At 48.0% G+C, this 17,516-nt stretch overlaps 1 protein-coding gene across 1 annotated transcript in view; it reads left to right on the top strand.

Moving 5' to 3' along the window:
• LOC135556357 (protein PRRC2C-like) overlaps window positions 1-12,645 on the top strand; it is a 44,478-nt gene extending 31,833 nt beyond the window's left edge. The window contains 20 exon segments of the mRNA XM_064989499.1: window positions 3-712; window positions 1,206-1,363; window positions 1,600-1,754; window positions 1,915-2,302; window positions 2,431-2,516; window positions 2,649-2,843; window positions 2,968-3,219; window positions 3,860-4,054; window positions 6,905-7,079; window positions 7,262-7,462; window positions 8,153-8,259; window positions 8,389-8,555; window positions 8,700-8,931; window positions 9,087-9,194; window positions 9,287-9,487; window positions 9,663-9,766; window positions 9,871-9,997; window positions 10,126-10,179; window positions 10,182-10,403; window positions 10,669-12,645. Coding sequence (XP_064845571.1) covers window positions 3-712; window positions 1,206-1,363; window positions 1,600-1,754; window positions 1,915-2,302; window positions 2,431-2,516; window positions 2,649-2,843; window positions 2,968-3,219; window positions 3,860-4,054; window positions 6,905-7,079; window positions 7,262-7,462; window positions 8,153-8,259; window positions 8,389-8,555; window positions 8,700-8,931; window positions 9,087-9,194; window positions 9,287-9,487; window positions 9,663-9,766; window positions 9,871-9,997; window positions 10,126-10,179; window positions 10,182-10,403; window positions 10,669-10,926 — 4,095 coding nt within the window. The 3' untranslated portion in view covers window positions 10,927-12,645.
• Window positions 12,646-17,516: the final 4,871 nt, after the last annotated feature.

Below are 17,516 nucleotides of genomic sequence, written 5' to 3'. Positions count from 1 at the left end.
GCAGAGACAGAGAGAGGCCCCGTCGTCCTCGCCCAGCCCGACCCCCCAGACAGGACAAACCCCCCCGCTTCCGGAGGCTGAAGGAAAGAGAGGCTGCAGTCTTAGCTGGAGGAGAGACAGGACCTGGACCCACCTCCACTGCCTCCCTCCCAGCCTTAGCGCGTGCCTCTGGGCCTGGCCCTGTCTCCCTGTCCCCTACCCTCTCCAGAGCTTCAGGGACCCCTGTCACCATGCCTGTAGAGGGGGGACCCACAGCCGTTGACCTGCACCTGACCTCTGACCCAGCCCTGCCTGATGCCACCCCTCCCACCACCTCTGCCATGGGCACCAAGTCACCTGACTTTTCCAACCAGAACTCTTCTGACCAGGCCAACGAGGAGTGGGAGACGGCGTCAGAGAGCAGTGACTTTAACGAACGGAGAGAACGAGAGGAGAGGAGGGGAGCGCTGGAGGCTGCTAACGCTGCTACCCAGCCCTCGGCCCCAGCACCGCTACCCCCTCAAGGCTCAGCACCCCCCAGTAGGACCCCCACTGAGGGAGGGATGACGCCCAAACGCGAAGCAGCGGGGCCTGCCTGGGCCAGGAGGAGTTTCTCCAGTCAGCGTCCGGTGGAGAGGCAGAATCGCAGGGGGAACAGCGGACCTAAACCAGGCCGCGGCTACACAGGGGGGAAGGGAGAGAGGAGAGGAGGTGCCAAGGCTGGACGCAGAGGGTGAGTCATACACACTGATTTGGTTGGCCTTAAGTCTTATGCCTTGACTGTTTGCATGTTAGATCTACTCACGGTTAACATATTGAACAATATCATATTATACAACCCATAGGCCGTGTGTGTGGGAGAGGGTGAGGGGTGTGGAAACATGATCTTCCTGAAGGACAAATGTTTCGTGTCCTGTTTTAATTGTTGAAGCGAGTCAGGGTGTATTTTCAGACTGCTACCCTCTACTGTGGCCTCTGGAGGAGAAATACACTGGGTACTCATCATCGCTCCCTTTCTGGTGGCATCACAGTAGTCTAAAGTGGTTTTCTTTCCTCGTCTCCTCTCCTTCACGTGCACTGATGTGAAAGCAATGTCCTCCGTTACATCACTACGTCCTGGACTGTAGACCACTGATGGTCCTGTAGTCTTTAGACACCCTTTTTTTATGAAGCTGCTGCTTCTCTGTACAGTGGCCTTGTGTGTGTCTAACATTTCTCTCCTCCAGAGCTGCCCCTAACCCAGACTCAGCCCCAGGTGGGGGAGCAGTGCGCCCCGGGGGTAAAGATCCATCTGGACGCAGGAAGGACGAGGCCAAACAGACCAAACAGAAACCCAAGGAGAAGGAGAATGCTTTGTTGCAGTTTGACCTCAACAACTACGCCAGTGAGAGAGAGAGAGACACACACACACACGTCTCCTATACACACCTGTCACACACACCTGCTCATACCCATTGAGGCTATCTAGTGTCCATTTTGAAATGTTTTTTTTCCCAATATGCCACGAGTACTGTAATATCATATTGGCCCAATACAGAAATCTTCCGATTCTATTGTTCTAGAACTTGTACCATGTCCGTGGAACTGATGTGATGTCACTTCCTGTGTGCTGTCCTGTAGGTGTGGTGATCATAGATGACCATCCAGAGGTGACTACCTTAGAGGACACCCAGTCTAACACTGCAGACGACGGCTTCACTGAGGTGGTCTCACGTAAACAACAGAAACGACTACAGGACGAGGAGAGGAGGAAGAAAGAAGAACAGACTACACAGGTGAGAAGGAGGAGGGAGAGAGGGAGTGTGCACTTCACCACTGGGAGGCAGTTGCTCCTTTATTGAGTAGGGACACATTGACACAAGACTCCTATTCAAACTGAGGACCATAACATCTGACATCCTTAACCTGTATGTTGCATTGTGTGTCTGTTTACAGCACTATGGGAAGAAAGGATCAGGGGAGAAGGGGAGAGGAGGAGGAGGCAAGCTGCCTCCCAGATTTGCCAAAAAGCAGCAGCAGCAGCAACAAGCATCGCTACAACAGCAAGCCTCACAACCACAGCCTCCACCCCCCCCCAAAAAAAACAAGCCCCATCTCTCTGCCACCCAGTTCCCTCCCCCTTCCCAGCCTGCTGCCTCTCCTCAGACTCTGGAGAGCTCTTTAACCCCCCTACCCTCCGCCCTGACCCCTACCATCGTGGACTTCAGCTCTAAGACCTCCCTGCCACCTGTCGCCCTGGCCACGCAGCCCCACAGCACTCTGGGTACGGAACTCTGGGAAAACAAGGTGGCCGGATCCACCGTCCTGCCCGACGTCAAGAAACGTGAGTCAAACAACCTCAAGACACAGTCATATTTCACCAGAGATTGCATTTTATTAGTGAAAACGTTCCAACTAGGTAGGCTCGTGTTTCATATATAGGCTTGGTGTTATATGTTGTGTGTGTTTCAGTTGGACCTATCAGCCCTCCTCAGCCTCCTTCAGTCAGTGCCTGGAACAAACCTCTCACCACTTTCACTGGGGCTGTCACTCCTGAGGTACAAACCTCCCTCTTTCTTTGCCTGGTAGCCATCTTGCACAGTGTTTCACAACCTTTTGTACAACAGACTGACCAGCTCTGGGTCTGTTCTGATTCATTGTGGATCTAAAGAAAGTATTGTGTGTTGTAGGGAGTCAAACCTGGCTCAGAAGGCAGTGTGGATCTGGGGATGGACAGGATCCAGTTTGGAGCCCCGTCCTCAGCTGGCAGTACAGACAGCGATGGTGTACCAGCCATGCTAGAGACTGGACCTGACAACAAACTACCTGCTCCTAAAGAACAAAGACAGAAACAGCCCCGTGCTGGACCTATCAAAACACAGAAGGTAGGGTACTACATGTGTGTGTGCACACTGACTGAAATCCTCAGAAAATCAATAGATTGATACGTTATGGTTCTTCATAGTTTTTTATAAACTCTAACTGTATCTCTCCACTCTCCCTCCCCAGCTCCCTGACATGGAGCCTAAGGAGTACAAGCCTGGCCCTATCGGTAAAGAACGCTCCCTCCGTAACCGCAAGGCTAAGGACATCCACGGGGGGGAGGGAGAGGGTCTGGATGGGGGGATAGTACCAGGAGGAGGGGCCAGCAGAGCGGTGGACTCCAGCCCCACCAACACCGACACCTCTGTTCCTGAGCTGGGGGGTGATATCGAGGTGATGATCACCATAGCTTCTCCGGAGTATGGCAGCAGTTCCAAGGTGAGAGGGAATGGGGTTGGTTGGTTGAAATGGTATAACCGATATGGCAACCAGTCTATCCACCTCAGAACTCTGCTTTAAATAGGAATGTACAGGTAACTGCCAAAATAAAGGAAACACCAACATAAAGTGTCTTAATAGGGTGTTGGGCCGCCATGAGCCAGAACAGCTTCAATGTTCCTTGGCATAGATTCTACAAGAGTCTGGAACTCTATAGGAGGGATGTGACACCATTCTTCCTCGAGAATGTCCATAATTTGGTGTTTTTGATAGGGTGGAAAATGCTGTCTCAGGCACCGCTGCAGAATCTCCCATAAGTGTTCAATTGGGTTGTGAGATCTGGTGACCGAGGCATATGGTTTCCTTCGTTTTCATGTTTATCAATCCATTCAGTGGCCACTCGTGCCCTGTGGATGGGGGTTTTGTCATCCTATGGGGGCATAATTACAGTAGCCTATAATAACGGCCTGCCCATTGTATACATGATGGGATGATGATTGCTTAACCAGTGTGGAAGCACCTGCTTTCAATATACTGTGTATCCCTCAAATAATCAAGTGTTTCCATTATTTTGGCAGTTACCTGTGTTCCATTCATTGCGATTTATATTGACGAAATGTTGTTTCTCACCCCACGTCAGGAGTCAGTGACTGATTACACCACCCCTTCGTCTTCTCTGGCTGACAGCGTTCCTACTGGAGGGAGTAAGATGGAGGAGAGCCTGGTAGCCAACGTGCCCCTGCCCCACTCTCTGCCTCTCCCTCGTAGAGAGGCGCTACAGCAGAGCTCCAGCCTCAGTACTGTCTCTCCTGCTAGCGTTGACCTCACACTGAAGGTAATGTTACGAAACCCATAACTAGCCTACGGATAATGTTGCGCTCACTAGGGGTCCAAGGCTTAGTTACTAGGGATGTGACAAATGTTAAAATGTTAACTTTTAAACCACCCCAAAAATGTATTGTTTAAAGGATATCATAAGATGATATAATTCAGACATGCTCATGTGTGTGATTACTATGGGGCAATGCAGTTCAGTCTGCTGCAGTCCTGGCAACCTACCAGACTGCACGCACCTTACTGCTGTCCCCCACCAACTCAGCAACAATGTTATTAATGTTGTTTTAGGGTCTTTGTGTTTCTCCATGTTCTCAGTTGTCAGTACATGGGGCTTCATATCCCATTTCCCATCAATGTGATGGCTCGTTGCGGTGATGTATGACAGCGTGTTCATAGACGTCCAACCATCTGTAAATAATCAAAATTGTAACCTCCCATATCTTCTACACGATCTAGTGGGGTTTATATGCTTGGTCTCATATCGGGACTAGTGGGGTTTATATGCTTGGTCTCATATCAGGACTAGTGGGGGTTTAAATGCTTGATCTCATATCGGGACTGGTGGGGGTTTATATGCTTGGTCTCATATCGGGACTGGTGGGGGTTTATATGCATGGTCTCGTATCGGGACTGGTGGGGGTTTATATGCTTGGTCTCATATCGGGACGAGTGGGGTTTATATGCTTGGTCTCATATCAGGACTAGTGGGGTTTAAATGCTTGGTCTCATATCGGGACTAGTGGGGGTTTATATGCTTGGTCTCATATCGGGACTAGTGGGGTTTATATGCTTGGTCTCATATCGGGACTAGTGGGGTTTATATGCTTGGTCTCATATCAGGACTAGTGGGGGTTTAAATGCTTGATCTCATATCGGGACTAGTGGGGGTTTATATGCTTGGTCTCATATCGGGACGAGTGGGGTTTAAATGCTTGGTCTCATATCGGGACTAGTGGGGGTTTATATGCTTGGTCTCATATCGGGACTAGTGGGGGTTTATATGCTTGGTCTCATATCGGGACTAGTGGGGTTTATATGCTTGGTCTCATATCAGGACTAGTGGGGGTTTAAATGCTTGATCTCATATCGGGACTAGTGGGGGTTTATATGCTTGGTCTCTTATCGGGACGAGTGGGGTTTAAATGCTTGGTCTCATATCGGGACTAGTGGGGGTTTATATGCTTGGTCTCGTATCAGGACTGGTGGGGGTTCATATGCTTGGTCTCATATCGGGACTGGTGGGGGTTTATATGCTTGGTCTCATATCGGGACTGGTGGGGGTTTATATGCTTGGTCTCATATCGGGACTGGTGGGGGTTTATATGCATGGTCTCGTATTGGGACTGGTGGGGGTTTATATGCTTGGTCTCGTATCAGGACTGGTGGGGGTTTATATGCTTGGTCTCGTATCGGGACTGGTGGGGGTTTATATGCTTGGTCCCGTATCAGGACTGATGGGGGTTTAAATGCTTGGTCTCGTATAGGGACCGGTGGGGGTTTATATGCTTGGTCTCATATCGGGACCAGTGGGGGTTTAAATGCTTGGTCTCGTATCAGGACCAGTGGGGGTGTATATGCTTGGTCTCATAAATGTGGTTGTGACAAGCTGTGCTCACTAGCTGTGCAGGACTCATTAGAACAGAGTGAACAGAAATGTGGTTGTGACAAGCTGTGCTCACTAGCTGTGCGGGACTCATTAGAACAGAGTGAACAGAAATGTGGTTGTGACAAGCTGTGCTCATTAACTGTGCAGGACTCATTAGAACAGAGTGGACAGAAATGTGGTTGTGACAAGCTGTGCTCACTAGCTGTGCAGGACTCATTAGAACAGAGTGGACAGAAATGTGGTTGTGACAAGCTGTGCTCACTAGCTGTGCGGGACTCATTAGAACAGAGTGAACAGAAATGTGGTTGTGACAAGCTGTGCTCACTAGATGTGCAGGACTCATTAGAACAGAGTGGACAGAAATGTGGTTGTGACAAGCTGTGCTCACTAGCTGTGCAGGACTCATTAGAACAGAGTGGACAGAAATGTGGTTGTGACAAGCTGTGCTCACTAGCTGTGCAGGACTCATTAGAACAGAGTGGACAGGACCCATCACCAAATCAGACTGGGCGGAAAAAAACATCATACACAATTATTGCCTGGTTTTCTGAACTTCCCAATTTTGTTCTGTTGTAGTTTCACTCACTTCAAACCATACTCGCTTCAGATTGAAGTACTGTCAGACTGATTTGTAGAAGACTGTCCTTGCTGCAAATAAGAAAAATAACATTGGCTGTTCATTGACATCACTTTTGATTACACAGTGGGGTCGTGATTATTTTAATTTTTTTATCGAAATGGTGTCACGAGCCAAAAAGGTTTGGGAATCTCTGACTTACCACGTGTGTTAGTATCAAACAGAGCGAGCAGTGACGCGCAAATGATAGCCACGAGCACACGGCTTCCACTTTCTCCCCATCATCTCCCTACGGTGCTGTGGTGCACATTCAGATGTCAGAGGTTAAAGTTCTGTCACTGCAACGGATTTCCCTCATATGGATAACGTGAGGTTTGAGTAAATTGGTTAAAAAAACACTCCACACTATGAAAGTCTAAACTAGATAGAAAGTGTGTCGAAATTATATAATGGGCCTATATATTTCTAAATAACTGCCCTTTTTCATGACCGCAAATAGTTTTTGACAAATCGGTCATAAAGAAATGTGTGGCGCTCGAGCCAAAAAGTTTCCCCGTTGATCTGAGATCGACTTACGTTTCAGTCATGGAAAACAGAGGAAACATTGAACCATACCTCAGACAGAAGGTCTTCTAATGAATTAATTTGACCTTCTCTCTGTTTAGATGGAGTCAGCTCGTAAAGCGTGGGAGAACTCCCCCAGCCTGGTAGAGAAGAGCTCTCCTGTCACCTCCTCTTCTCCCATCACCTCCTGCACCTCCTCCTCCTACTCCTCCTTCTCCTCTGCCTCCATGCCTCAGATACCAGTGGCCTCCGTTACGCCAAGCACCTCTCTGACAGGTACTGTGTTCATTTTTCTGTCTGATTTAATGCTTTTTATACAATGCTTTTACACAAGTATTTGTTATATTAATACTTTTTTAAACAAAAATAGTTTTTGTCTAATAAATGGATTGGTGGGCAACATCACCCGCATAAACTGCAACAGCAACCGGGTGTAGTGACATCTCCCCCCCGCCCAGGTGCTGGTACCTACACCACGTCCTCTCTGAGCACTAAGACCACCACGGCCTCTGACCCCCCCAACATCTGCAAGGTGAAACCCCAGCAGCTGCAGACTGGATCCATGAGCGGGACCAGCTTCTCTCAGCTGGGCTGTGTGGCCCCCTTGCTGCCCCAGCAGCAACAGACTCCACAGGTCTACGTCTCTCAGTCTGCAGCAGGTGAGACCTCCAACACATCTGAAGCTTTTATGCACTTCGAGGTAATGACTAGGGCCGAGGTTTTTACCTAACTAGGTGACCTCACCAGGAAAAAGTGTGTACCTAGTTAGTTAGTGTAGCAGATACTACGAAACCTGAATGAAAACAGTTCTGTTGAGTGGGTATGGAGGCTTATTAGCTTTTTATGAAGAGACAGCCATTGAGTGTTGTGCTCCTCTCTTGTCGTATCAGTGACTGCTGAGTGACCCTCCCGTTGGTATGCTAGCTATAGAACAGACTACAGTGCAGTACAGTAGGCCCCATAGGGAGGTCAGCTATTAGCGTCTATCAGAGAGAGAGCTGAGCACACAGGAACAGAGAAAGGTCACTGCATTCACAATCCTTATGTGATCTGAGATGGAGACAGCTCTGCTATTACTGAAGGTAATGCTAGTGATTCAAATGTTCTCTGGTGAGTTTGTGAATTTAGGAGTTTTGATCCCTTTTCTCTTTCTCCCGGATTCTATTCTCTCTCTCGTTCTCTCTCATTCTCATTCTCTCTCGCTCTCTCATTCACGCTCTCTCTTTCTCGTTCTGTCGCTCTCTCATTCTGTCTCTCTGGTTCTCTCTTTCGTTCTCGTTCTGTCTCTCTCTCTCGTTCTGTCTCTCTCGTTCTGTCTCTCTCTCGTTCTGTCTCTGTGGGTTTTGCAGCCCAGATTCCAGCGTTCTACATGGACACCAGTCACCTGTTCAGCAACCCCCGCCTGGCACCTCCCTCTCTGGCACAGCAGCAGGGCTACCAGCCTAGACTCTCACAGGTAAACACTAGAAGGATATCTTTAATTTGCCTTAAAGTTTAAACTGCCCTTATGTAGCCTTACTCTCCCCTTATAAAACCTTATTCTTCCCTTGTGAAGCCTTATAAGGCCTTATTTTCTCCCTTCCAGCAGGCAGCGGTGCAGCAGATTCCAATCCCCATCTATGCTCCCCTGCAGGGCCAGCACCAACACACACACCAACACACACACTCTCACCAGGCCCAGCTAGGCCTCAGCACCGGACCTCCCGTCTCCCAGCCACAGGACCTCTTCAGCTCCTCACTGCAGCCTTACAGGTAACACACACTCAGCACGATATGTGGATGTTTGCGTATTTATCCAACAATGCTGTTTGGGGGATGTGTAGTCACTCTGACCGGTAAGAGGTGTGTGTGTGTGTTTGATCACACACTATTTCAACTCACTCCTCTGTCCTGTAGGTCTCAGCAGGCCTTTATGCAGAGCAGCCTGTCCCAGCCCAGCCCCATGATGTTATCAGGGCCGTCTCTCCACAGCTACCCCGGGGTTGGGGGCCCTGACCTGGGCAAGCCTCAGTCCAGCCTGGCCTACCAGCAGCCCTCCAACACACACATCCCGATCATGTTTGAACCACAGCTCAACCAGCCCTCTGGCATGGGAGGATCCCAGCTGATAGACACACACCTACTGCAGGTATGGGAAAAGGTACACACAACGTAGCAGCAACGTTCTTATAACTGTTGAGTGGGAGAACTCATGTTATCCTGGTAAATGGTCGAGTTCTATGTTACTATACAAGAGCTTTGTAAGGAATATTGTCTTAACAACCCCCCCCGTTCCCTCTCCAGCGTCAGGGGATGAGTCAGCATTCTAACTTGTACTCGGGGCAGGTGCAGCAACACGGACAAAGCAGTTACTATAGTAACACACAGTCTCCTAGTTCTGCCATGCAGCAGGTATACACATTTATTTACACACTTTCAAACAGATGATTGTCAAAACAGACAATCATGACATTGGGACTAACTCACCTCTCTCTCCTCTCTAGGTGCAAGTCTCTCTGCCGGGCTCCCAGCTAGGTCTTCCTAACTATGGTTCTGGGGGTGGCCAACCCCTCCTGGCGCTGCCCCCCACCCCTCCCCAGGCTCAGCCCCCCAGCCTCAGCCGCCAGCCCCCCATCTCCCAGCCCTACAGGGGTCCATTCGGGCCCGGACCCACACACAGCATGATGCAGCCTCCTTCCAGCAAGGTACACCAGGGAACCAATCAAAAGCTCTGTGTATGTGAGAGAGCGAGAGATGCTTGATTGTATGTCTTCAAGCTTTATTATATTGTAGCTGCCTGTGTTCTGTGTGTGAGCATTGTGTTGATGAGATGCTAGCAGTACATGACGTAATGTGTCTGCTCTGTGTGTTTCTATCCAGATGTGTGAGATGGACCTGAAGCTGTTTGGCAGTGGGATGGACATGAAGCCTGGAACTCCTCCTCACAGCGCTAGGAGCACTACTCCTACATCTAGTCCTTACAGGTAACACACACACTACTCGTACATCTAGTCCTTACAGGTAACACGCACACCTTCTACCTGTTTATGAGTGTGCCAAGAGCTGATGTTTTGTTGTGTCTGGTCAGGGCCAGCTCTACATCTCCCAGCAGCCAGTCCAGTAAGATGAACAGCATGCTGTACCAGAAACAGTTCCAGCCCAGCTCTGCTGCCATGAGGGTCACACAGCACTTCCCTGGACAGTTCAACCCACAGGTATTAGACATACACACACACACTGGAGAGGGATGGACCAGAGCCTAACACTGACCCATTTTATTAGAAAGAAATCCAAAGAAAAAGTGCTTGACATTAACACTTTCTCCTTCTCTCCCTCCTTTCAGATTCTGTCTCAGCCCAACATGGTCTCTCCTCTGGTGCGCCCTCCCCCCACCCCCAACATGCTAACTCATTTGGTGGAGGGATGCAGCGTTCGCCAATGGGCCCACCACCCATGTCTCCCTCTCTGGGAGGAGGGCTGATGCCTCACCCCCGGCCGCTGCCGCAGCAGCAGCAGTTCCCCCAGCAGCACCTCTCCCACCCCCCCAGAGGGCCTCCTCCCCCCCTCGCACCTCGAGGCCCACCAGGTCCCAGAGGCAACCAGGCAGAGCAGGACCTCAAGGTATAGTACTGAAGGGTTATGGGTACTGTAGTGCAGATGTCTTTGAGCTCTACATGTGTGGTGATCTCTGTACAAGCGTGTTTCTTCGGCCCTTGAGTAACCCCAATGTGACACATTTTTGCTCGTCCTGCTTGCTTATTAGTTGACTGGTTGAACCTGAATGTGCCTGGTGGTGAAATCCTGATGTATCCTAAATGAATCCAGCAGTACGACGTAATTGATTTGATAGCTGTATTAACTGGTTGATCTCCTGTCGGTTCCTCAGGCGAAGCAGCGAGCCGAGGTGCTCCAGTCGACTCATAAGTTCTTCTCAGAGCAGCAGCTCAAGGCTCCGTCAGTCTCCAAACCCTCTCGTCTCGACCAGGGGGGATGCAAACCCCCCCTCGACATCCTGCCCCCCAACCACCAGACCGTAGGAGTCGTGGAGCGCCCTGAGCCCGACAAATCCTCTCTGTCGGTGGGCAAGCCCATCCGGACCGGCCCTATCAAGCCCCAGGCCATCAAACCAGAGGAGGGGAAGTAGAGCCTCAACATTCTCCACAGAAGGAGAGGTGGAGAAATAATCCAGCTGCTCCACTCATTCACACAATCACTCGCTCTCACACATCACCCGTGCTGTTGTTGGAGAGGAGGAGGGAGAGAAAGGGAGGAGAGGTGGGGTGTATAAGTCTGAATGAGAGGGCTACTGTGTGTGCTCCAACCTCCCACCTCTCTCTCCCCCTCTCCTTCTCTCCTGTCCTCCACTATTGGGGGTCTGTGTGTTTTCGTCGGAAGACAGCGCCGTAAGCTGTACTTAAAATGTCTACCGCGATGGTAGAAAAAGAGGGAGCGAAAAAAGAAAAGATATGAGATTCGCTGCTGATTTTGCCATTTTTCTAGCTCTATGATTTCGGTTCCTTTCCTTTTCTCAGTTGAATCACATGAAGACAGGGCTCTCCTTTTTGTTAACAAAAGAATGTATCAATCTTTTGTTTTTGTAGTTGAACAATCTTGTTTAAAGCGATGTCTTTTAGTGAAGCACAGACACGTTCTATTCCCCTTTCTGTCCTCCTCCCATCATTACTAACACAGAGCTATGTGAGTGTGTACAATCTCTGCATGATCACCACACACCTTCCCCTTAGTGCTCAAAGGTTTCACCAATATTACTTCAAGAGAAACTATGAAGTAATTCAGTTTTTTTTTCCGAGAGAGGAAATGTAAGATGCAGCAGTTGATTGCTTGATCGATTGAGTTATTGATAAGTCTGCCTTCCCTCCTGCTTTCTGCTCTCATTTCTTTGCCTGACATGGTGGTGTATGGGTGTGTGTTTTTGTGTTTTGCGTGTTGCACACATGGGCAGGCTATTGCCCGGTTCTCTGTATCTTTAGCCAAAGGTTGAGCAGCGCAAAGATGTCACAGAGCCTTCGGAAATTCCCGTTGCTATGGCAGCAGAGTGAGTTATTATGGGTTGTCGGTAAACCCTGAATCCAGTCTAGGGATAAGTCTCACACACTCCCCTCTTCCATTTCCCTCCCTGCCTCCCTCAAGTGTAAGGAGAGTAGAATACACCTATAATACACTCCTCTACCACCGTTCACACACCCATCCTCAGTGTCTCTCATACACACACTTTACTGTCGGGCACCCTACCCTGCTGCTACTGACAGAAAGAGAGAGTGAGTACTGGTCCCTTTAGCCAGGACACACAGCAGGAGAGGGCTAGAGAGTGGGGGTTTAATTTTAAAAACTGTAGAAACAGAAAATCATTCAGTGTAACCCTCACCAAGAGGAAACAAGACTGACCGAGAGGGGGAGGAAGAGAACAGCATGAGAAAACAGCCTCCAGAGTTGAACTGTAGTCTATGGTTCTGCTGTGTTCCGGGCAGAAGGACAGGTGTTCATGTTGAGAGGAGAGTTCGCCCCTGTCTTCTCCTGTCTCTCCAACTCACTCAGTCTCACTCAAGCCTACACCGCTCACTCATCTCGGGTTTACCATGGTGAGAAGGGTCCTTCAGAAATGTACAGTAGTATGCTCCCCTAGTGGGTAGGGGGCTATGGAGCCAGTTGCCCCACCCCACTCTAACCAGAACATGGAATGAGAATTGTGTAGGAGGGAGTGGTGGAGGGTGTGATCATGATGATAATTAGTTTAGTTTTACTTGTACAGGGGGTACATCGCTGTATTAAAATATGTACGGTCTTATTTACATTCTTGGTTTGGTTAAAGAAACTAATAAAATAATATGCTGTTAAAAGTGAACCTGTGACTGGTAGTTTATTCTTCGGTCTTAACTCCTAATTCAGTCCAAAGAACCAACGTGTGGTTGCAGATGGCACCACTAGATGTCAGTATCAAGATGTGAATATCAAGATTAATACCGTAGAAGGGAAAACGCAACATTTACCCACAGAAGGGAGCCAGATGTTTCTCAGGATGTATAAATCTGACGCATCTGTTTAGAACTTCCACTCACCACAAAATATAGTGAGGAGGGGAAGTCCAGTGGCGGGAAGTGGGAGAAGAACGGAGCTTGATAAAACGACATTCAACACATTTTCTCATCGATGGTTCCCAAAACTAGAGTTTGTTTAGAACACTGCACAAAGTTTTGTAGACGTTACCCTTTGCCAAGGTTTCCCTCCAAAAATTGTTTAGGAGTCCAAGGGAAATTTGTATTGCATGTGCGCACTTCACCGAGAAGGCGTTCCCTAACGGAAATATGCAAATACATGCTAATAGTATCTCACTAGCTTGTGCTCGTCTCTGCCCTCCTTGCTTGTTCTGCCCACTATGCTTCATTTGCTACCATTGGAAAGAACACCAATGAGATATCTTAGGATAGTTACCAGTGTCTTTGATTTACCTAAGATCAATGTGGACTGTTGAGGCAGCCTTATCTCATAGCGGCAGGTAGCCTAGTGGTTAGAGCGTTGGGCCTGTAACCGAAAAGATCAAGATCAAATCCCCGAGCTGACAAGGTAAAAATCTGTCATTCTGCCCCTGAACAAGGCAATTAATCCACTTTTCTCCGGTAGGCCGTTGTAAATAACAATTTGTTCTTAACCGACTTGCCTGGTTAAATAACAGTGAATGTAAATCCGGGACACTCAAATTAGTATTTGTTACATTTGGTATGGTTACTTAAGGCAAATATGAAAGGAGGATGGTTGGTTGTTTCACGTGAATGCCGGGCAACCCAAAGGTTGCGTGTTCGACCCTTATCATGGACAATTTTATCTAATTAGCATGTTAGCTAACCCCTAGTCCAGTTAAAATTAGCCAACTAGCTAACGTTAGCGACAACAAATTGGAAAAGGTAACATAACACATACGTTTCGCAAATTTATAACATATTGTACGAATTGCAATTCGTAACATGTCATATGAATTGTAAATCTTGGTCATCCACAAATTAATACATAACATACAATACATAACATGCGAAACGTAACATATCATACTGTGCATGAGGAGTGGATTGGTTTTATGTACCGAATAATACGAAATGCTCTTGAGACCAGGTTGGTTGTGGACTTCATCCTCTTTCTCAGGCAGAAACAACACTGCTCACATACACTTTGCATCCAGGGAGGGAGGAAAACCCAGAGGCCAGGATTTAGTAGGAATGTGGATGATCTCAACTGTTTTTCCCCATTTCAGTCCTAATATTGCCTCATGTTGAAGTGATTCTCCAACAGTCTGGACCTGCTTCATTCAGGAGTCCCTTTTACTAAAACATGAGGTTTATGAGACAATGTTGGGTTAAACCAAAGCTTTTATTCATCACAATATTTTTGAAGCTGTCAATTAAAACTATTTTACTCAAAGGGCTCTGGACATAAGTAGGGAATGGGTGTAATTTGAGAAAGCGCCATTGTAAGAGTCATGTGTAAATTAGCAGCAGGCAGGGTGAGGTCTGGTATGTTAGGAAGCCAACCCCAGAAAGAGGGGAAGTATTCAGGAGGCTAGGACAGACTCACCTCTACACCACATCAAACTCTCTCTGCACCCCCGGTGGCCTAACGATGAAGAGAACCCATGAAGACGGGTGGTATCGCTCTCATTCCTCTACCTCTCCTTTAAACACACATCCTTTAAACACAACGGCGTTCCTCATTTCCTGATTCAGTGGAAATACTTCTGTCTCCCGTCCACCCACGTGTATGTTTGGAGAGGTACCGGTAAACATGTTATTGATGATGTCTGCTTCTGAAGGCTGAGGCATGAGAAATCATGCCTCTCCTTCCTGATGAAGAACCAGCCATCAGACACACCAGTCTGGTCACTTACACATACCAGGAATGACTGACTGGAGGGACTTTCACACTGCATCCCATTCCCTGCTGTTTAACAGCTAGACAAAGATGAGTGATGATGATAACACTGTTATAACACCATGCATTGATTCAGCTGTCAGCCAACAGTAATTGAGAAAATGCTCCAGTCAAGTTAGTTACACAACATCTATCCAGGTACTGCTATGTGGAGAGAGCATTCTAGGAATTGGGAGGGTAATGGCTTTCATGGAACTCTGTAAACATTATGAGCCTCAGTCCATATAAATATCTCTGTGAGGAGGCTAATAAAGGTAGAGAATCCTGTTAAACTCAATATAATCACTGGACTTACATTAGGCAGGCCACACAGACACATCCAGCCTATGTTAACATCTGTGTGTGAAGTTTTACTTCCCTCAACACCTTCCATTTTACTGTTAGTGATTGTCATTGACAGACTTTTTTTCAGATTTAGAATGAAAAGTGTTTTGGTACATAGCAGTCTTAAGTAAGGACAGAATTTCATATTGAGTATCCTACTCAGAGCCGCCAGGCTGTGAGAGGACCTGTGAGTGCTCTAGCATCGGCCATAGCCTCACACACTGGGGCCATAACAGGGCTGGTGGGAGATAGGGGGGCTATCATGTTTCCCATGCCAATAAAGCCCCTTGAATTGATAGGGGGCTAGGGGTATAGCACCACTGGGAGGGGGGCTAGGTATATAACAGGGCTGAAGGAGAGATAGGAGGGCTAGTGATAAAGTGCGCTTCAGAGAGATATGGCTTTGACCTCTGCTGACCTCCAGGTCAGGAGGAAATGTCCCAGTTGTCTTGTAAAGTGACCAGTGATTCCATGTCTATGTACAGTACATGGGGCAGCAGCCTCTAAGGTGCAGAGTTGAGTACCTGGGTGGTAGATGGCTAGTGGCAGTGGCTAAGTACAGGGCAGGGTACTGGGTGGAGGCTGGCTCGTGATGGCTATTTAACAGTCTGATGGCCTTGAGATAGAAGCTGTTTCTCTCTCGGTCCCAGCTTTGATGCACCTGTACTTACCTCGCTTTCTGGATGATAGCGGGATAAACAGGCCGTGGCTCGTCCTTGATGATCTTTTTGGCCTTCCTGTGACATTGCGTGCTGTAGGTGTCCTGGATGGCAGACAGTGTGCCCCCGGTGATGTGTTGGGCAGACAGCACCACCCTCTGGAGAGCCCTGCGGTTGCGGTCAGTGCAGTTGCCGTACCAGGCGGTGATACAGCCCAACAGGATGCTCTCAATGGAACATCTGTAAATGTTTGTGAGGGTCTTAGGGGCCAAGGCGAATTTCTTCAGCCTCCTGAGATTGAAGAGACGCTGTTGCACCTTCTTCACCACACTGTCTGCATGGATGGACCATTTCAGATTGTCAGTGATGTGGACGACGAGGAACTTGAAGCTTTACACCTTCTCCACTGCGGTCCCGTCTATGTGGATGGAGGTATCTCTTCTGTCTCCTGAGTTTGACTCTGAATGGTTAAACCCTTAGCCTACAATTTCTGCACACCCGCAGAAATCGAATTAACATAATTAAAAAATCCCCATAAAATCCGCCTGTTTAGCCTCCTGAGTGGTACAGCAGTCTAAGGTACTGCATTGCAGTGCATGAGGCATCACTACAGACCCAGGTTCAATCTCAGGCTGTGTCACAGCCGGCCGTGACCGGGAGACCCATGAGGCGGCACCCAATTGTCCGGGTTAGAGGAGGGTTTGGCCAGCCGGGATGACCTTGTCCCATCGCGCTCTAGCAACTCCTTATGGCGGGCCGGTTGCATGCTGACTCCGGGTTGCCAGCTGGGCGGTGTTTCCGCCGACACATTAGTGCTGCTGGCTTCCGGGATAAGCAAGCAGTGTGTCAAGAAGCAGTGCGGCTGGGCAGGGTTGTGTTTCAGGGGAGGCATGGCCCTCGACCTTCGTCTCTCCCGAGTCCATAGGGGAGTTGCAGTGATGGGACAAGAATGTAACTACCAATTGGATATCATGAAATTGGGGAGAAAACGGGGTAAAAGTACATCTATTTATCTATCTATATATATACACTACCGTTCAAAGGTTTGGGGTCACTTAGAAATGTCCTTATAAATAATCATATTAAATAGTTATAAATGTATCACTAGCCACTTTAAACAATGCCCCTTTATATAATGTTTACATACCCTACATTACTCTCATATGTAAATACTGTACTCTATACCATCTACTGCATCTTGCCTATGCCGTTCAGCCATTACTCATTCATATATTTTTATGTACATATTCTTATTCATTCCTTTACACTTGTGTGTATAAGGTAGTTGTGAAATTGTTAGGTTAGATTACTTGTTAGATATTACTGCATGGTCAGAACTAGAAGCACAAGCATTTCGCTACACTCGCATTAACATCTGCTAACCATGTGTATGTGACAAATAAAATTTGATTTGATTTGATAAATACAATGTGATTCCATAAATTTATGGGCAGCCACATCTATATTGTACAAAAATAAACATTCATACTTCGATAGGTTTCTGTGCGTTTTCAACATTTGTACATCTCAAATTATAAACCCACAAGAATCTACACCATCTCAATATAATCTCAAAACGAGATGGCAAGTATCATCTATAGTAGATACAAGAAACAACAAAGTATATATATGGCCATATATTACTTTTACTCTTTAGGAATCTCTCACCATCTTCACCACACTATCTACATCTTCCTCTCACCATCCAACCTCCTTCCTCCTCTCCTCATCCTCCTCTAGCATACCCATCTCCATTCCTTCATCCGCCTTGCTCCAGCTCTGGAGCCACTCTCGGACGCGGGGTCATCTGTTG

This window comes from Oncorhynchus masou, chromosome 15 (assembly GCF_036934945.1).
Source record: "Oncorhynchus masou masou isolate Uvic2021 chromosome 15, UVic_Omas_1.1, whole genome shotgun sequence".
NCBI lineage: Eukaryota > Metazoa > Chordata > Actinopteri > Salmoniformes > Salmonidae > Oncorhynchus > Oncorhynchus masou.
The sequence above is the reverse complement of the archived record's forward strand: the minus strand, read 5'-3'. Positions and strand labels throughout refer to the sequence as shown.